The sequence below is a fragment of the Henckelia pumila genome, chromosome 3 (assembly GCF_033568475.1).
Source record: "Henckelia pumila isolate YLH828 chromosome 3, ASM3356847v2, whole genome shotgun sequence".
NCBI lineage: Eukaryota > Viridiplantae > Streptophyta > Magnoliopsida > Lamiales > Gesneriaceae > Henckelia > Henckelia pumila.
In genome coordinates, this window is record NC_133122.1 from 56,064,665 (window position 1) to 56,087,495 (window position 22,831).

Here is a 22,831-nt window from a genome sequence, read left to right on the forward strand (position 1 = left end):
CTTAGGATCAGAGAGAAGAGAGGAAATTGTTGTGAGAAATGAATTCTCGGGCCCTCTATTTATAGACAGCGTTCGGAACCTCCGATCCCAGTTCGGAACGTCCGATCACGATCGGAACCTCCGATCGCACCTTCGGAGCGTCTGATCGCTCAATATTACGTCAGCCATGATGTCAACTTGCTGATGTAAGCAATGACGTGTGCCCTGGTCCAGATCGGAGCTTCCGATCTTGCCGACGGAGCATCCGATCTCGATCGGAGCCTTCGATCCTGGCACGGAGCTTCCGATCCACTTCGGATCGTCCGAACTCCTCTTCGGACCGTCCGATCCTTCTGAACCAATTAAACTAATTCGAGTGCTCTGAATCCATTTCTGAAGTTCGTTATCCCAACAGGAACTTACTTAATCATGTTTTTACTTAATCTATACATGATCACGTGATTAATTACTCATTTAATCACTAATCAGAAATGCGGGTTACTATAGTTAAAATTTTTATGTTCAAGTTTTGAGGCTGGTCACTGTATATTATTTAATGGTTTGCTTGGATTTAACAGAGAATATGCTCGATATACATTACTTTACCAGTTGTGAGTTGTCAAGATGTCGATTAGTAGAAATCACTAACAAGTATCACTCCCAAAGTTATCTTTATTTTTTATTTTCTGTCCATTTCAGGATGATAGCTGTATTGAATCAGTCCTTAAATTTGTTAGAAACGTGTAGGCTATAAATTGTAATCTTGTTTCCAAATGATTGACAGAGCCTTGATTTATTCTACTTGTAGTAACCTATGCAATTATTTGTTTCTATTTAAATGAATATGCTGCTCAATTAGTGAAATAGAAGATGGATTATTTGTTGTGTGTTCCCTGAAATTGCCAATGATATGTATAAAAATCAGAATCAGAAAATACTAAAGCTCTTTAAGATGTTTTAAAGAGTACTAAAATGTTTTTCTTTTGTGCATAATCAAATATCGATGTTGATTATCATCAGCTTGAAAATATACATATTAACATTATATATTTTATTCTCTATAGTGTTACTTACTAAAAGAATGGACAGAGAATGGATGTCAAAGTCTTGGTTATCATTAGCTTGAAAATATACATATTAACATTATATATTTTATTCTCTATAGTGTTACTTACTAAAAGAATGGACAAAGAATGGATGTCAAAGTCTCGGTTATCAAGTGAATATGAGCATGGAGTAGAGTCTTTCTTGAAATTTGCAATAAAAAATGCCGAGGATCGGGAAGCAATATCTTGTCCGTGTACAAAATGTGGTAATCTGAAGAAGAAAAAGATAGAGACTATAAGGTCACACATGTATTCTAATGGTATAGATTTGACATATCATACTTGGATATGGCATGGTGAAAGGTCTGCGATGAAGAACTCAAATAATGATCGTGATCAAGAAAGGGAAGATGTACCAAATTTTGACGCCAAGGAACCAATAGATATGGTACATGCTGCATTTGATAGTTATGCTGAGAATCCAACCACATTCAAAAATCTACTTGAAGATGCTGAGAAACCTTTATATCCTGAATGCAGTAAATTTACAAGGTTATCTGCAGTTGTAAAATTATTCAACTTGAAAGCCAAATATAGTTGGAGTGACAAAAGTTGCACCGACCTACTCAATTTGTTAGGAGAAATGCTTCCAGATGACAACGAATTGCCTTTATCTTTCTACGATGCAAAGAAAAGCTTTTGTGCATTAGGGATTACTTATGAGAAAATCCATGCTTGTCCTAATGATTGCATCTTATACCGGAAGGAGTATGAGGATATGAACAGTTGTCCTACTTGTGGGATGTCAAGGTGGAAGATGGGCCAAAAAGATACGATAAAGGAAAGAGTTCCTGCAAAGGTTCTATGGTACTTCCCTCCAATTCCGAGATTTGTACGAATGTTTCGGAATAAGGAGTTTTCCAAGGAGCTGACTTGGCATGCTGATAAAAGACTTAATGACGGATACTTACGCCATCCAACTGATGCACCTTCTTGGAAATTAGTAGATCACACGTGGCCAAATTTTGTTGCCGATTCAAGAAATCTTAGATTGGCCATTTCAGCTGACGGGATCAATCCCCATGGTATGATGAGTTCTACATATAGTTGTTGGCCAGTTTTAATGATCACTTACAATCTTCCCCCGTGGTTGTGTATGAAGAGAAAATTTATGATTCTCACAATGTTTATTTCTGGTCCCAAACAACCAAGAAATGATATCGATGTTTACTTAGCACCTCTAATCGATGACTTGAAATTCCTATGGGATACAGGTGTTGAAGCATATGATGAATATAGACAAGAAACCTTCTCGCTCAGAGCTATCTTGCTGTGGACCATCAATGACTTTCCTGCATATGGAAACATGTCAGGATGTATTGTGAAAGGATATCACGCATGTCCGATTTGTGGTGAATAAACATATTCAACAAGGTTGAAACATAGAAGGAAAATGTCGTACACAGGCCATAGAAGGTTTCTACCTGCAAATCATCCTTATCGAAGGCAAAGAAAGGCATTTAATGGGGACCAAGAGTTCAACCCTGCACCCAAACCATTGAGTGGCGATGAAGTGTTAAAAAAAGTCGATGGAATTCATTGTCATTGGGGGAAAATGAGAAAGAAGATTCAGTCCACGAAAGATGATGTAAAACCATCCTTCAAAAAGAAATCAATTTTCTTTAAACTTGAGTATTGGAAACATCTATATGTTAGACATGTTCTTGATGTGATGCATATAGAAAAGAACGTCTGTGAAAGTCTTCTCGGTACGTTGCTTGACATTCCGGAAAAAACAAAGGATGGAATTGCAGCTAGATTAGACCTTGCTGAAATGAATTTGAGGACAGATTTGGCTCCAGTGATGGGGGAGAAGAAATCTTTTCTGCCAGCAGCATGTTATACACTTACAAAAGATGAGAAAAGAAAGATTTTGAATTCTTTGTCTGGAATGCAATGACCTACATGTTACTCATCCAACGTTAAAAACTTTGTTTCGATGAAGGACTTGAAACTTGTTGGCCTTAAGTCACACGACTACCACACTTTAATGCAGCAATTACTTCCAGTGGCCATACGTGGTGTCTTGCCCAAACATTTTAGAGACTCTATCACTCGTTTGTGCTTCTTCTTCAATGATCTATGTAATAAAGTGATGGATCCCTCAAAGTTGGATGAGTTGCAGAGAGAGATTGTGATCATATTGTGTTTACTTGAAAAGTATTTTTCACCTTCGTTTTTTGACATAATGATTCATTTAACAGTTCAGCTTGTGCGAGAGGTGAAATTATGTGGCCCATTTTGGTATAGGTACATGTATCCCTTTGAAAGATACATGAAGATTTTGAAAGGTTATGTGCGAAATCGCAATAGACCGGAAGGTTGCATGGCTGAATGTTATGTTGCTGAAGAGGCAGTTGAATTTTGCTCAGACTATCTTGGTAGTTTACACACAATTGGGATCCCTACAAGTCATCGACAAATAGAACTTACTAAACCTTTGTCGGCTGCAGTTGTGCAATCCATTACTGAGGATGAGTTGCAACAAGCACATCGTTATGTATTGGAAAATGATGTTGACACTGATCGCTATATCGAGTAATTTCTTCCACTTACTAATATGTTCATTAAGTTTTCTTAAATCTACATGTTAGCTTACTCTTAATAATAATTTGAATAGGGAACACATGGCATATTTGAATGCAAGATTTCCACAAAGGGCTAAGTCCAAGAGGTGGTTACAGGATGAGCATAACCGAACGTTTAGTACCTGGTTGCTTGATCGTGTGAGTTCATTAATTATCACAATTGGCGTACATTTATTATCATGACTGTGCATAAATAATAAGTTATCAGGTAAATGATATAGGTTGCACGTGTAGATGATCATTCTACTTATCAAGTATTCAAAAGATTAAAGTGGATGGCGCGTGGACCTTCCAAGCAAGTCTTAAAGTACTCTAGTTATTTGATTGATGGGGTTACTTATGCTACAAGAGAGCGTGATGATATGCGAGTTGTTCAAAACTCCGGAGTCAGCTTAGTTGCAAAGACAATGCAAGTTTCTAGTGCAAAGGATAAACATCCTATCGTGTCAGATATGGTTTTTTATGGAGTAATACAAGAAATATGGGTGGTTGATTACCACAAATTTCAAATTCCAATGTTTAAATGTAATTGGGTGGAGAATAGTAATGGTATCAAGGTAGATGATCTTGGATTCACGTTGGTCAACCTCCATAGAATTGGATACAAATCTGATTCATTTATTTTAGCGAGCCAAGCGAAGCAAGTTTTTTACATTGAAGCTCCTGAAGATCCTTTATGGAGTGTTGTACTTGCGACTCCAAGTAGGGAGTACTTTGAATACACAAAGGGTGAAGAGTTGGAAGAAACTGCAATGCATTATCAGTCTTCTAGCAGAGGGTTAGCACCAATGGATGTTGATGTTGCAGATGACAATGAACCATGCATTCGTGAAGACTGTGATGGGATTTGGGTTGAAAATAATTAAGTACTTAAGTTTCACATTTGAGATGAGTTTGTAAAAAATTTACATTGATATGTTATTTACGCTTTGAAGATGCTTGTTTGACATTGTTAGTTATGATCAGATATTTTTTGACATTCAGTAATCGAACAATGGAAAATTAGTAGTTTTTGGATATTGAGAGTACTTCTATCTTACATGAATTGTTCTTGTTTTTTTTGTTGTTGCCTATATTTCTTTCTTATTTCTAGACAATGCATTTATTTGTGATTATATAATGTATCTAAAAGTTTACAGGAAAGAGTTCGACAACTAGCGAATACTTATCAGTGCTTGTATTTGCTATAGGTTTTGGCTTCTGAAAAGCTGTTGGAGAACAAATATAAAGCTGCCCAACGAAGCAAAGCAGTTCCTGATTAGCGTCTGCTGTTTCAAGGTTTTTTCTACTTTTTTGGGGCTAAATCTGGTTTGAACTGTAAAGCTTACAGCTTACATTTTGTTCTGAACTTTTTAGTACTTTGAAGCAAGCTTTGGTAGATGATCTCAATCCCGTTGGAACTGCTTTCGTTGTCCTTGTTCCGGATCATCTTGAGTTGATAAAATGCTTAATTTGTTGGTTTTTGGAATTCTGAACCCGATTCTGTTGTTTTTTCTCGTTTTTAGGTCTATTTCTCGTCTGTTTTATGTATATGTTAATTCGAAGGGATATTTATTTCTTGAGTTGATGAATTTTCAGGATTTTTCTTTTTAATTTTGTCTTTCTTGTGTTTGATTTGCGTAAACACCTGGGCTTAAGCGATGATCGATTCAGGGAGATGCTTTTGTGAAGCGGTGATTTAGATTTTAGCCTGTCCTATAAATTTGGCTGCAGGTTTCCATACTACTGGCATTCTGTTTTTTAAGTTATGTACACCTTCATGAAACAGGAATAAGTTATGACACAAAGTAGAACTTGTATAACAGTATAATACCTCTTGATGCAGGTTTTTGGCTGTGAACATCTAACGGTTTTCATGAGAAGTGTTAATTTTAAATTGCTAATGACATTGTCTCTGCACTTTTCTCTTCATGTATGCATCATAATATAGGAATAAAAGTGTTATAGTTTCCAACATTGTTTGAGTTTTTCGATCCCATGGACATTTCTCAGCCTCAATCTTGTTCTTAGTGACCGAGAATTCGATAATTCATGATAAGAAATTTAGAGGTTGCTCTAAGATTGTTCAATTGCATATACAGTGGCTCTCAATTCAGCAATCAAACAAATTATTTCGTTTAGTGCCTCAATGTTGATACAGTGGCTCTCAATTCAGCAATCAAACAAATTAGATTCTATTAACTTCAGTCTTGTTAAAACCTTTTGTTAGAATCACTCACTTTGCTAATGGCAGATTAAATTTTTTCCAGAATCAGATTAGTGAAGTTGGTTCTGCCCTCTACAATTGCAAACAATAAATATTAGTGAAAGAAGCAAAAATGGGAAAGGGCAAAGAGAAAGTAGAATATGCTGCCACTATAGAAGACGCAAAGTTGGGCAAGGGTAAAGAGAAAGTAGAATATGCTGCCACTAGAGAGAGTTGGTGTGGTAACACTGGGTTGGATTCTGCTGACACCGACACCACTAGAACTCCTAGAGGTCGCACAAAAATGGATAGTCTTGCAATACAAAGAGTTAAAGGAATTAAAAAGGATGTTGCATTCAACAAACTGGGACAACCAGTTGGAGAAGCTGCTATTGGAATGCAGAGTTACATTGGCATGGTTGCACGGGAAAAGGTCAAAATTTCTTACAAGACATGGAAGCAAGTTCCAATAGATGTTAAAGAATTGATATGGGATTCGGTTAATGTAAGTACTTTATCATGTATTAAAATATAGGATATATTTAATATTATTATGTTATTAAATCTTTCTAATGTATTCCCGCTTTTGTTATTTGTAGTTGTCATATAATGTTGACGCAAAGTGGAAGAAGGGCTGTTTGAGATCAGCAAACAGTAAGTGGCATCAATACAAAGCCCATCTTACTCAGACGTTTATTTTAGGCAAGCTTGATAAACCTGAGGAGTTGTATGAGCCACCTGCTGGTCATGGTATACCAAAAGATGATTGGAGTGTGTTTGTCATCAGTCGTATGTCTGGAGACTTCATTGTAAGATTCTTTATTATTTATAATTTGTACATAATCAACCAAAAGTCATTCTTTAACTATTATTCAAATTTGATTTGTCGCATATTTGAAATGACTAGAAACTAAGTGAGCAACAAAAAGATAGAAGAAAACAAAACGTATATCCTCATCGGCTTTCACGCAAGGAATATGCACGATTTGTGTCTGAAATAGTAAGTATTTCTTTACAAACCATCCAAATTATTCACATACAATTTATTCACATGTGTTACTGTATTTTTCTTGCTTGTAGGCGGCTGAATTAGGTGACGATGATGACATTAACAGGGCTATTATGTGGAAGGAAGGACGAGCCAACAAAGCAGGAGACTTTGAAGGGGAGGATTTGACGCAAAGAGTACAAAAGATTGTAAGTGAATTCACATTTTAGAAAATCAGCATGCTTTTTGAAATGACAATTGTTTTAGTAATTATTCTTTTAATTTGCATGACAGGATGATTATATCCAACAAAAAAGAGATGGTGTGCTGAGAATTGAAGGGACAAAAGAGGATATCCTTACATAAAGCACTTGAGACCAAAGAATATGATGGGCATGTGAGGGGGATTGGAGGTCATGTCACTCCAACCTTATATTTCAATGCTGGCAGAACATTGAAGAGCAGTGGAGTTCCCACAGATGTACTCGAGGAGCATGAAAGGAAGTTGATGGAAGAAAATAGAATAATTTCAGAACAAGGTGCACATTTACAAAGACTTGAGGAAATGATGCATAACATGGGTGCACGCGACATTTTAATGGATGACAAAGGCAGTTGCTCAGTGAAAAATCAAGTTAACCAAGCCAAGATAGAAGACAATGATTATGAAGACGTGCTGATTTTGAGCAAAGCCGATGCTTTACAGGTATGACAGTAGTTTGAGTCATATTAAATAGATATAATAAAACTTATTGACATGTCTATTTGTCTTTTTTAGGGTAAATCAGCTTCATTTACTTTGGAATCTAGCACAAATATTGTTGCTTATGGTACAATTATTTGTGTTGATCCTCAAAAGTTGCTTCATGGGGTTCCATTACCAAAGAATTTCTACCGAGTCTCTATTGATGTAGTAGTTGATAAATCAGCGCCTTTGCCATTTCCTATTGCAAATGAATGTGAAGTAGTGGGTGATGCTCTTGGAACCCATGTGGCTTGGCCACAACACTTGATAGTGGAGCAAGATAAGGTATATGTGATATTGTAACTTTATTCATTATTCAACCTATCTAACTTGTATTTATTTACAATTAATAGAAGCCTCGAAAGAAGGATTTGGTACCACCCAAAGAGAAACATGATGTGTCACCTTCTGTCCCAATGTCACTACATATGATGTATTGTTATAGCAAGCATGCTTTGGGTGAAGGAAGATTTATATCACTGCGTTTAGATCGTGAGGTGTTCGATGATGATTGTGTAATTCTTTTGCACTGTGAGGACATTGATGGTTTGTATCATGTTGGGCCAATATCAGGCAATTGTGTAATTGCCTATATATGGTAAGTTTTTTGGTTTTAAGCTAAGTAATACATCAACTTCATATTTTTGCTTACATTCATTTTTATTTTATTATATTTACAATGAAAGGTATCTTTACAAAAAAATGTTGGGAGATAACAAGGAAGGAAAATTCATATTTGTGAATCCACACAGAATCTCGGATATGGGAGAAACTACACACGACAAAAAGAGTAAGCTTGAAAGGTTGAACCAAAGGGCGAGTGCTTTAGCAGATAGACTGAGTGGTGCATCGGTTGATCAACTAGTTTTGGCGCCATGTAATATCGGGTAAGTAAAAATTTAAATATCAATTTGGCTGCTTTATTTCGATTATTTATTGAATTAGAAGCACTAATTATGTTATTTTTGCGTAGCTATCATTGGATTCTCACTGTTATTCAACCATACAAGGATGTTATTTATGTGTTGGATTCCTTAAGTCACCGCATTCGTGATGATGATTGGAAATATATAGTGGAAATGTGAGTTCATATTTATTTATTTTTATCAAATATTTATTTCACTCATACAAAAACTCATATATCAAGTATATTGAAGGGCCTTGCGATTGTTTAACTCAAACAAAAGAAGGAAGGGTAGAAAAAATCCTATGTGGGTAGTAGTACAGGTATGCATAATTTATGTTTAATATATTATGTTTAAATATCTAAATTTGTCACCAAAAATTTTTCTCTACTACCATAGGGTCGTCGGCAGCCAGATGCAAAACAATGTGGTCTTTATGTGATGAGATATATGAGACAAATTATTCAAGAAGTTGAGAATATCGAGAACGTTTCACTACGATCATTATTAATCTTTCTTAACTCAAATAATTACAACTAAATTGTTTTAAATTTGCAAAGTTATTGTTATATGATTTTTTATTAACATAATATATGTGACAGTTCTAAAAAGGTGAGTACTCGTTAGAAGAAATTAAAAAGGTGCTTTCAGAGTTGTCAGAATGTATACAAGAACACGTTTATGAATAGGTATGCACATGTATTTTGTGTCTTGAATAATGCAACAACTATCATAATGCATGGATGCATTGAATTAATTAATGCAACTGAATATCCCTATATTTCCATAGAATCCAAAAACTTGACACTGATCACTCACAGCAGCCCACCTCATAGTTGAAGTTCCACTACCTGTTAGAAGCATTTGTTGCCAACTTGCCATGATTTTTGGTTCCACGATTAGTTCTAGACTTGGGAAGTTTCAGTCTTCCTTCTCTTTTTCCACAGAGAAAGGAATTACAAAGAGACCATGATGGATACTGAGATTTAAAGGCTGAACTACCCCATTAATTTATAAAAGTCTTAATTTTTCTAACATAAATTGAAATGGATAATGTGTGATGAACTGTAAATTGTATGTTACTGTTTCTCGCCACATGAAGTTACTGTTAAAAAAAGATATGTACAAGAAGTTGGTATCCTAAGAAATAAAGGGAATTAGCTTTTTCAAGTCAATCTGTGTGTAGGCTTAAGGTCAAAAGTATATGTACAAGTGTTTATACACAGAAAGAAGAGACCGGGAGACATCATCATTTGAATGCGAATAACGATTTAATCTATAGTTTCAAGATATAACCAAAATTTATATGTTTATATATGTATCCTTGTTCGATCATGCTCGAGTATATATGTAAGGCCCAAAAATATTAAATTATTAATTATGGAATTTGAGAATTAAATTTCATATTATGGGCTAATATTGATTTGAGAAGCTAAGGAAATTATAGAATTAATTTCCGAGTCGAGAATATTTAATTTGAGAATTTATGGATTTTGAGAATTAAATTTCGAGAATTCTTAAATTAAAAGAATAAATATTCAAATTGAATATTTATGGAATTTGAAATTAAATTCCACGTTTCGGAAATTAATATGATTGATTTTGACGATGCAAATCGATCAGAGACTGAATTGGAATTATCGACGTTTTGAGGACTAAAGTGCAAAAGACCGGGATTATTTAATTAATCCGAATTTATTTAATTTTAATCCGAGTATATTTAATTTGGAAATATTTAGAGTTTCGATTTAAATTCTAATATTCTTAAATTATTTTGGATTGAAATTGAATTAAAAAGACGGCCGAGGACTGAATTGCAATTAATGAAGACTTGAGGACTATATTGTAATTTCTAAATACTTATCCGAGTTTTATGTGAAATGAGCAGTCATGATACGTGTATTCATATTATTAAGAGTCAGAAAGTTGGCGATTTTATGAGCAAAGAGCTGGAGCCGAAACCTCTTTCATTTTCTTTGATTTCGATTTCTTCAAATCGTCGTAACTTTTGATCCGCTCGTCCGATTTCAATTCCGATAGATGTTCTGGAATCCTTGCAACGAGGCCTTCAATTTGATGTAAGGTTTATGATGTCTTGAATAGGTTTTGAAATTCGAATATGGACAGAGATCAGAACGTGATTTTAGTTTTGATGAACATACATGTTTATTCATCCGATATTGAAACCGACTTGATGATTTGATGTTGAATGAACTTAAGCATGAATTCCAGCATGTATCTTACAAATTCTAGCTGCTAGTGTAATGAGTTGAGTGCTGTTCTTGAATTGAATAGCCGAATTCTTTGGATTAAAGTTATATTCGAGGTCGATATTTCGTCGGTTACCGATTTTCAGTCGTTATGCCGTCGATTGATGTTTTGAAACCGTTTTTGATAGTCTACAATTGAGCCAATGATCTGAAGATCATATACTGATTTTGTTGGATGATAATCTGTACATTTCAAACATGTTACGAGCTCAATCAATTCAAGAGGTCGGATTGTGAACCGAGGAAGTTTGCTTGCGGTTTGAATGAGTTGTTTGATAATAGATTGATGTTTTGATAGCCAATAATTGAACCGAGATGTTCATTGAGATGTTGCTGATGTTGTAGCATCTTTATTCTTCAATTTCAGATTATTTTGAAGTCTATTGACTCGAGAACCTGGACTTCGTTGAAAGAAGAAAAGAAGAAGGTTTGAAATGATGTTTCTTGACGATTGATTGATGATTCTGAATCGAGTTTGAAATGAATGAATAGAACGAAGTTTGATATGATTGTTTTGATGCTATGTTTCAGATTTGAAGCGTTCAAAACAGATGAAATACAAAGGTATAATACGATATCGAGATTCAGGACTATGATACTCAGGATTTATGAATCTTGAGTACTCCGCCAAATCACATACTGATTATGTTTTCTTTTGATTGAGAACTTGTTATTGTTTTGATGTTGTCGATCCATCCCAGGTAGTGGATCTTTAATTTTGAGTCGATATGATTTTGATATGATGATGATACGAATTGATTCTATGCCAAGGTCGGAGGGCGACTTTATTTTCGAATCCGGAATGATTTTGATAGATGGATATCCATGTCAAGATCGAATACGAATCTTGATGGTAACGATGATTTATGAATCAATTCTGAAGCGAGATATGCGTTATTTTTACTCTATTCTTGAGTTGATATGTTTAGGGTTGATATGAATTTATTTAACGCATGTATATGTCGATTATACTGAGAATAATTTCTCACCGGAGTTTATCCGGCTGTTGTTTTGTTTTGTATGTGTGCATTGCAACAGGAGGGGCAGGAGCATGGTTGAGACGACCTTGATAGCTCGGGAGAGAGATGTAGCAAGTGTGGACTCGGGTTGTAGGTTGAACGAATGATACTTTGATAGCATAGAACTTGATATGAACTTGTGTTTAGAAGCTCACCTTTGAAGATGACGTGTAGCTTACTGTTTCATATCTTTATGCTATTTATTGGATGTAATAAGCTTATGTTATAATGCATGAAACTTGTTATATGATTATATGCATGTTCTCAGATTTTATAACATGCTTAGACTTGATTTGAATGATGAAATATACTTTGGATTTAGTTTTGACAGCAAAAACTCAGCTGCAGAATTCAAGCAAATAATGGCTCGCTCGATCGGGAAAAAGTTACCGATCGAGCGAGGCCTGTTTTTCAAGGGTAGTGAATCTGATTTTCTTGCTCGCTCGATCGGTTGCTTTTTCCCGATCGAGCAAGGTTTTTTGTGCTGCAGACCCGAGACTTTTGATTTGATGTTCGCTTGATCGGTAGCTTTTTCCCGATCGAGCGAGGCTCGGGAAATTTTTAATTTTTTTTTATGCTCTTGATTTATTATTCTTTAATTGTTTGATTAATTGTTTAATTAATCATTAGTTGCCCTAAAACGAGATTAGCAACCCGAGGTCCTCACAACAGGTGGTATCAGAGCGTAATTTGTAAATTCTTAAATTTCTTACTGATTTGTAAGTAAATTTCTGAATTTCTTATTGATTTTAGTATAAGATTTTACCCGGGTGATGTAAGCACCCAGAAATGAATAGAACAGTGTTCTTTGGGTGACGTAAGCACCCCAGAATGATAAAATGATATGGCCAGACTGAACAGAGACTGAACAGAAATATGTGGTCAGATTGAACAGAATAGTAGTTGCTTAGCTGAATGAAGTATCTCTGAATTAAATAGAATAAAATATCAGTGAATGAATAGATGTATTGCAGGTAGAAGGTGCCCTGAAGAACTAATCAGTTGTTCAGATATTGGGAAGATACAGATGAATGATGTATCAGATTGACTATCTAGCAACTTCAAGACCTAGCACCTAGCTGATAGATTTTGATGAAGAAATTCTGACTGAATAGAGGTATATTTATTTGTTGGTAAGTGCTTCAAATAGAATTTGATTTAATGGTTCTTTGCCACAACAAATAAAAATGATGAGAAAAGAAGAATATACCAACTAGAAGCAGAACAATTTGAATATTGAAGTATGCTTTGTTAGGTTCAAGCCTATTACAATTCTTTGAATTGTCGATGATGATGAAGCAGCTCAAGATTGAGTTGTTTAATTATGGCTTGAATTCGAAGATTATGTCTGAATAAATATTGATGACTAAAACATTTTGTAAAAGACATAGACAGAGCAAAGAGAATCGAAACTGAATGAGAATTAGAAGGAAGGGAAATTGTATTAGACCATAGTGTGTGAGATATGCACAACTTTAGTTACAATTTCTATTCCAAGACAGATATGAAGTGAACATTATGAAACTAGTCTCTACCTCTAGCGAACCAAGACCGATTGGTCTAGGTCTGAATGCAGAATATGTCCGAGATGACTACATTTATTGTTGAGAAAGATATCTGAACAATCAGTGCAAAGACATTTCAAGCCGAGGTGCTTGTTTATGTTAGAAGCAAATCCGATTTAGAGATGATTTGAATGACGAATAGTTCCAGAAGTATACAGAGGATCAGAATGAAATTGCAGGTAACAGATTTATTTTGTTTTAATCTGTTTAAGATTGGTACAATAGATATATGATAGCTAAAAGCATATTATATTTTCATCTCTGTATCAGAAAAGAGAAATTGTGAATTGAACTGACGAATGGAACTACTGAATTGATGAAATGAGATTGCACATGATTTTGCTTCAAAGAAATGGAACTGAATATGATTGTGTTAGTTTTGAGATATCTGTTTAGGTGGCATGATAGACGATGATACAATAACCTAATACAGATTATCAGAAGACTGATGAAAAGAAGCGATTAAATTAGATCGGCAAGAACATAAGGTGCATCTGAATATGATGATATGATAAGGGATCAAGAATTTCAGATTCTTTGAGTTTGGATTGATATATTATGTTGATTACAAAAATATTTCAAAATAAATATATTCGATGCACTAGATATGTTCAAGATCTAAATTAGCATTGATAGATATGCTAATGAATTAGATAGATCGAGGAATAAAGATAACAGGAATATTCCAGTAAGATTAAGTTGTGAACTGGAATTCAATAGTGAATGTAGGAATGGATGAATTTGTGAATTCCCGACTTGATGATATTATGAAATGGATGCTGAAGAGATGATGAATTGAATACTGCTTTTGAGGTTTATAAAATCGATGATGATAAGAAAATCAGTTACAGTAGAGTTTTTCTTTGATTATGCTGAATCGATTACATCAAATGGAAATATGATTCTTGAAATATTTGATATTGAGGATTCATGGCGCCTGAATTATTTCACTCATTTGGAGTTATGAGATGAAAGTGAGTTGTTTTCACTGTGCAGAGTTTGTTATCCAGAAGTTTTGATTTTTGGATGACCTTGATTGAGGGATTTTCTCAATCTTGATTTATTTTTTTTATTTTGAGAATTATTGATTCTTTGATGGTTATTTCAGCGTATTTCGAGATTTTTGACTCGTAACTGATAGACGAATTAGATTTTGATCCATGATTTTTGGGTTAGATGATATGAATTGTTGGTTTTTGGAGATAGAAATGAGGAATGAAATAGGCATTCAATAAATTGATTTCAGAATTCTGTGTTTTCTGATTTGAATATGCAGATGAATATGTCACCAATCAGAATGATTTTTTGATTGTATGTAAGTCAGAAATGTTCAAAAGATGAATGAACCACAGAAAGTAAACCGAAGCGATGAAAATTCGGTGAAGAATGCCAGATGGAAGTATGAATTGAATCCTCAGATCAGAAAATATGAATGCTTTTGTGACTAATATTATGATTGTGCTTGATAATTCCGAAAAGAGATATCAGAATTTAAATAATGGCACAACGATGAATTTCATATTCACCAATAATTGTTTTATCAGAAGATAAAGCAAATAGATGTCACAAAAGTAGTATGTTTTCAAAGCTAAACGTATGGAGAGTTTCTGATGAAATTGTAAATCATTGACCAGATGAGTTCATTGATAGTTTAGAAACTCTAAAATCTGAACGAGATTAGGATTTGAAAGAATAGATTTCGAAACTACCAAGATGAAGCAGTGTAGATGATGTGAACAGATGGTAGTTATGATCTGATTGCTTGAAGTTGTTGAATAAGATGATCTGTCTGTATGAAAAAATCACTGAATTGTGATCAGAATTGTTGAGAGATGTTATAGTAAGCCAAGAAGTATGGTTTCAAATTGAGACATTAGGTTTACTAGTGTATGATAATACAGACAATCGGAAGGATCTGAGTACTTTTTGATGTGAAAGTACATAGGTTATCTTTGAATTGAAGAATGATCATAGCAGATGAACGAATTTTGAGAATGAAGTATATCTGACATGATATCGATTATCAACAACTCTGAATAATTTGATGTCTGTGAATACAGTATATTATTCCTTGATGAATAAATAGTCCGAATAGATTAATCAGATTTTCAGAATACGCTGCTTAAGCTGTGATATAGAGAGCTGTTAGCTATTCTGACGATAATGATATGATGAAATAACAGGAATGAGTACAATCTCGTGTCATGAGAAAGACGTTAGATTAGTTGATCGAATTGTGGCATTGATTGATCGATGTTCTGAGTGTTTGGTTATATATGATTACATTATACCATTCTCTAATCGATAAATTATCCGAGTCGATTGTTGAGAATATTCTCAGAACGTTAATACCTGATTCGGTATTAATTGAGTTGAAGTATTGCCACTGAATAATTATGATTCCTGTAACAGCTATCGAATCGAGATTGAGATTAGATGATTTGATGATATGAGGAGAAAGAAATCAGTTTTCTTTGTGTTGATATGACCTTAAAGAAGTAACCGATATCAAATCAGATCAGATGTGTTTTGAGATACACAAAGATTATGAGTATGAATCTGTATGAAATGAGAACAGAGATGAAGAAACAGAGTTAATAATTGAATGATAGATATAACGTTGAACGTTGACACTGATGAGGTAAACGAAAAAGTTATTCTTGATATATTTTTTATGCAGAGCATGGAATGATATAGATCATAGAGCATAGAATGCTCTAGAAAAGAACAAGTCGTCACTAATGCTGAATTTCACTGACTGAGATGTCAGACCGAATTGATGATTTGATTGACAGATTTATTCTTTTCAGATTATTATGATGAATATGATTTATTCCACATATTTAAGGAAAGGAAATATCAGTTAGATGTTTTCCTATGTACTGTAATTAGATGAATTAGATATTGAAGAGATTCTGAGTTCAGTCGAATATTCGACATATCCTCGAGTTAGGATAAAACAACTCAGAGAGTATTCGTTTCAGTGCATTAAAGTACAAGAGAATAGAAGCAGATTCAAAGAACTAATCTGAGTCGAGATGATAAGATGAGATACGAAGATCCAAGTTGGATGATTGAAGTACGAATTACTTCAGATAATCATTCAGTTTATCAGACTTGATATTTTGATGGACTACGATTTCGAGGACGAAATCATTCCTTAGAGGGGAGAAATTGTAAGGCCCGAAAATATTAAATTATTAATTATGGGATTTGAGAATTAAATTTCATATTATGGGCTAATATTGATTTGAGAAGCTAAGGAAATTATAGAATTAATTTCCGAGTCGAGAATATTTAATTTGAGAATTTATGGATTTTGAGAATTAAATTCCGAGAATTCTTAAATTAAAAGAATAAATATTCGAATTGAATATTTATGGAATTTGAAATTAAATTCCACGTTTCGGAAATTAATATGATTGATTTTGACGATGCAAATCGATCAGATACTGAATTGGAATTATCGACGTTTTGAGGACTAAAGTGCAAAAGGCCGGGATTATTTAATTAATCCGGATTTATTTAATTTTAATCCGAGTATATTTAATTTGGGAATATTTAGAGTTTCGATTTAAATTCTAATATTCTTAAATTATTTTGGATTGAAATTGAATTAAAAAGATGGCCGAGGACTGAATTGCAATTAATGAAGACTTGAGGACTATATTGCAATTTCTAAATACTTATCCGAGTTTTATGTGAAATGAGCAGTCATGATACGTGTATTCATATTATTAAGAGTCAGAAAGTTGGCGATTTTATGAGCAAAGAGCTGGAGCCGAAACCTCTTTCATTTTCTTTGATTTCGATTTCTTCAAATCGCCGTAACTTTTGATCCGCTCGTCCGATTTTAATTCCGAAAGATGTTCTGAAATCCTTGCAACGAGGCCTTAGATTTGATGTAAGGTTATGATGTCTTGAATAGGTTTTGAAATTCGAATATGGACAGAGATCAGAACGTGATTTTAGTTTTGATGTTCATACATGTTTATTCATCCGATATTGAAACCGACTTGATGATTTGATGTTGAATGAACTTAAGCATGAATTCCAGCATGTATCTTACGAATTCTAGCTGCTGGTGTAATGAGTTGAGTGTTTTTCTTGAATTGAATAGCCGAATGCTTTGGATTAAAGTTATATTCGAAGTCGATATTTCGTCGATTACCGATTTTAAGTCGTTATGCCGTCGATTGATGTTTTGAAACCGTTTTTGATAATCTACGATTGAGCCAATGATCTGAAGATCATATACTGATTTTGTTAGATGATAATCTGTACATTTCAAACATGTTACGAGCTCAATCAACTCAAGAGGTCGGATTGTGAACCGAGGAAGTTTGCTTGCGGTTTGAATGAGTTGTTTGATAATAGATTGATGTTTTGATAGCCGATAATTGAACCGAGATGTTCATTGAGATGTTGCTAATGTTGTAGCATCTTTATTCTTCAATTTCAGATTATTTTGAAGTCTATTGACTCGAGAACCTGGACTTCGTTGAAAGAAGAAAAGAAGAAGGTTTGAAATGATGTTTCTTGACGATTGATTGATGATTCTGAATCGAGTTTGAAATGAATGAATAGAACGAAGTTTGATATGATTGTTTTGATGCTATGTTTCAGATTTGAAGCGTTCAAAACAGACGAAATACGAAGGTATAAGACGATATCGAGATTCAGGACTATGATACTCAGGATTTATGAATCTTGAATACTCCGCCAAATCACATACTGATTATGTTTTCTTTTGATTGAGAACTTGTTATTGTTTTGATGTTGTCGATCCATCCCAAGTAGTGGATCTTTAATTTTGAGTCGATATGATTTTGATATGATGATGATACGAATTGATTCTATGCCAAGGTCGGAGGGCGACTTTATTTTCGAATCCGGAATAATTTTGATAGATGGATATCCATGTCAAGATCGGATACGAATCTTGATGGCAACGATGATTTATGAATCAATTCTGAAGCGAGATATGCGTTATTTTTACTCTATTCTTGAGCTGATATGTTTAGGGTTGATATGAATTTATTTAACGCATGTATATGTCGATTATACTGAGAATAATTTCTCACCGGAGTTTATCCGGCTGTTGTTTTGTTTTGTATGTGTGCATTGCAACAGGAGGGGCAGGAGCATGGTTGAGACGACCTTGATAGCTCGGGAGAGAGATGTAGCAAGTGTGGACTCGGGTTGTAGGTTGAACGAATGATACTTTGATAGCATAGAACTTGATATAAACTTGTGTTTAGAATCTCACCTTTGAAGATGACGTGTAGCTTACTGTTTCATATCTTTATGCTATTTATTGGATGTAATAAGCTTATGTTATAATGCATGAAACTTGTTATATGATTATATGCATGTTCTCAGATTTTATAACATGCTTAGACTTGATTTGAATGATGAAATATACTTTGGATTTAGTTTTGACAGCAAAAACTCAGCTGCAGAATTCGAGCAAATAATGGCTCGCTCGATCGGGAAAAAATTACCGATCGAGCGAGGCCTGTTTTTCAAGGGCAGTGAATCTGATTTTCTTGCTCGCTCGATCGGTTGCTTTTTCCCGATCGAGCGAGGCTTTTTGTGCTGCAGACCTGAGACTTTTGATTTGATGCTCGCTCGATCGGTAGCTTTTTCCCGATCGAGCGAGGCTCGGGAAATTTTAAATTTTTTTTTATGCTCTTGATTTATTATTCTTTAATTGTTTGATTAATTATTTAATTAATCATTAGTTGCCCTAAAATGAGATTAGCAACCCAAGGTCCTCACAATATATGTGCATGTGGAGTGGCTAGCTCTGAAATATAGAGAATTAATAATCATGAGTTGCTGCGCATGCATGATATACGTATGATATATGATATATATGAACTGATGAATATGGGATATATGGGCTTTGCAAAGATTTATAATATTTGTTTGCAAAGGAAGTTAACATCATTAACAGCGTGAAAAACTTCATGTGACTTTGCTATAATTAATGTTCCAGCACCAGTTTTATATGTATATTTATATATTTGTGTATAATTTGAAGAACATGGTCTCTTTGGACAGGCCTGCAGCAGGCTTATCTTTTGAATCATCATTGAGTTTCTTCTTGTTTTTGGTCATGATTGACTAAAGGGTCCAATAATATTCCCAATAATAAAATGTAAAAATATTATTAATGTGTGATGAACTGTAAATTTACATAAAAATGAAAGCAACCCATGTTATGAGGTTTACATTTGTTAGTCTAGCTATTTTCTGTTTCATGATGTTTGATATGCTTCCACTGTGTTGTCATTTATAAATTTATGGTTAGATTTATATGGTTTGATATGATGTGTTATATTTAACATGTGTTATCTAATGTTGTATTTCAGAAGTCTGGTTCTTACTGGTGGCGGAGATCGTCTGGTTCTTACTGGTGGCGGAGATCGTCGCTAACTGTGGTCGCATTCAGAAAAATTGCATTGTTAGGAACAATTTTCTTTCAATATTGCAGCACCATCTTTGTGGGGATAGCTAGCGTTAAATGCTTGTTGATACCTTGCAATTTCAATATATTGCAGCACAATGACTCTATACTTTTTTATGAGAATATTTTGCCACAGATTTGCAATTTCATGTATTTTAATAGTGTTATTTATATAGAAATTTAAATTTGAAAAATAAAATCGAAAACAACGTTCTTAACGACAACGTTTTTTATTGGTTATTTTGGCACAAATTAACAACAAAGCACAATGATTTTTTAAGCAACCTCTGCCAAGCACAAAGATTTTTTACACGGAGAAAGCGTTGTCGTAGTTTCAATCTACAATGCTTTTTATGCGTAGTCATTTCTACAAACAACAACGCTTTTGCAGCGTTGTCTTTTATATAATCTACAACGCTTTTAAGCGTTGTGGTATACTAGAAAATACAACGCTTAAAAGCGTTGTAGATTGTATAAAAGACAACGCTGCAAAAGCGTTGTTGTTTGTAGAAATCACAACGCATATAAAGCGTTGTGGATTGAAGCTACGACAACGCTTCCTCAGTGTACTAAAGCGTTGTAATTTCAAAATACCACAACGCTTTTAATAGATACGACAACGCTTTTTAAGCGTTGTTGTATCCAAATACCACAACGCTTTTTAAGCATTGTCTTTTCCGAAAACCACAACGCTTATTCCGCGTTGTCTTTGAGCGTGGTCTTTTATAACACTGGCTACGACAACTCTTTTTCGGGGACATTAACAACGCGAAAAAAGCGTTGTCTTTGGCCGTTTTTCTTGCAATAATCAATATCTCATGCAATATATTGACTAATTGAATAGATTCACAAAATTTGTAGTTCTTATTTTATATCATCAAAATAATTTATGTGAATCAAAACACATGCTAGAGTTTTCCAAAATTTAGTTTAAACAAAAATAAAAACTTAATTTACAAAAAAAAAAAAATTAGTTCAATAAATAAATAAAATGACTTGAAGTTAGTCATAAATCAACTTATTGACATCATCATGCATAGGCTACCATCAATCCATCATCATCGTTGCCCAATATAGATGATGGTTAAATTCATTGGGTTTAACATTTATTTTTCTTTTTCGATTGATAGTGTTGCGATCTTACTATCGCACATTCATAATTGTCAATCAATAGCCTATGCAGTTCATCATTGAACATAAAGTCGCTATTCATAAAAATAGTGAAAAATAATATATCATGCTTCTTCTAGAGCATTAATAACAAATATATGATTTGAATCGATATATCATGCTTATTCATAAAAATAGTGAAAAATAATATATCTTTAATAATATTTTCTTATGAATATTGACAATTTTATATCATATATCGATATTTTTTGAGAAATTGTACTAAATTTCTCAATTCATAAGATTCTCAACAACCAAAAGGGCATTACATTATATTCTTCGAGAATATTTCTAAATTTTGGATCTTATTTTAATATTATTCATGAATATTATCAAATCTTGAATCTTTTTATCAATATTTCAATATTGATACAATCTTGCATCCTTTTATTCATATGCCAATTTCTTCAATGATATTTTTAGATATTTGATATCATATCAGATATCATTCATGATTTCTTCACTTTCTCAATATACGAAATCATATATCATATCTTTATCGTGAATTTATTCAGATTCTCAATATATTATATTATAACTATAAATCTCTTTAGATTCTCAATATATTTCAGATCTTAATCTTGAATATCTCAATATTCAATATATTATATCATGAATTCATAAATATCTTTCAAATTTCAAAATTATAATCATGAATCTCTCAAAATTCTCAATATATTATATCATGATCATCATGAATTTCTTCAAATTCTTAATATAAAATCATGTTGTGCTACTCTATAGCCATCAACATATTCATGATATTTCATGGGCACCAATATATCAATTGTTTTTATTGTGCGCTACTTCGAGAGCACCAATGAATATCTCTTTGTGCTACTTCCAGAGCACCAATGAATATCTCTCATAAATTTGAGTATTGACAACATGTTGTGCTATTCCAATAACATCAATAAAATGAGAATTATTTTTATTCTCAGTTGGTTACACCATCGTGCTGATAACGTGTTATAAATCATAATAAAAATAGAGAGATGAGTAGAGAGAATTAATGAGAGGAGAAAGAATCATATGCAAATTCATTGAACTCAATCACCACTATTTATAGGAAAAAATTACAAGATACAAATCTGTACAAATATTATCTTTACATATTTATTTTGATCACATATTTTTAATAAGGTAATCATCTACAATAATAATATATTTATAACAATATCTATATATATAGATATATATGTCAAGCAATGCATAGCACGTATACGTTTACTTTCCAATCAATTCTCTAATCAGTTAGTGGCATCCCACGACTCCATTTTGATATTTTGGTGTTCAATATGCTAAAAGTTATATATATATATATATATATATATATATATATATATATATATACCAAATGGTATATATCAGCCTACTGCTCTTAAAATGACTTTATTTTATGAACAATATTATAAATAATAATTCAATATGTACGTATTTTGTGTACACATGCATGCTAAACACGATTAATGCATGTTTAATTACTTATTATACATGATCTTGCTCCAAAAAAAAAACTTATACATCGATCGTTTATAAATTAAATATGGTATGTTAGTTAAATACGAAAGCAAACAAAACAAAAATGGTACATTATATGTAATTTTAATTAGTCAACCGAATACGTAAAGGTGTTGACTTACAAAAAAAGACATCATTATTATTTTTATATATTATTCTCCATTTCAACCTAGGAAGTGCATGCATTCATGACTTGTTTTAATAAGCTGAGTCAACGAACCGTATAGTCATGCAAGTTGAAATATAATTTCATTATCTTTATATTCTAACTTGGTATTAATTATTGTGAGTTACTTCCCAACTTTAAACCTCACATGT

General features: G+C 33.4%; 1 protein-coding gene across 1 annotated transcript; it reads left to right on the forward strand.

The window, feature by feature from the left end:
* Positions 1 to 1,161: 1,161 nt before the first annotated feature.
* Positions 1,162 to 2,445, forward strand: LOC140888754 (uncharacterized). The gene has a single exon (XM_073296452.1). The coding sequence runs from the start codon at positions 1,162 to 1,164 to the stop codon at positions 2,443 to 2,445; it is 1,284 nt and encodes a 427-aa protein (XP_073152553.1).
* Positions 2,446 to 22,831: the final 20,386 nt, after the last annotated feature.

What these genes read in the sequence shown, in the direction of transcription:
- LOC140888754 (XM_073296452.1), top strand. Translation starts at nt 1,162, where the DNA reads ATGGACAAAGAATGGATGTCAAAGTCTCGGTTATCAAGTGAATATGAG.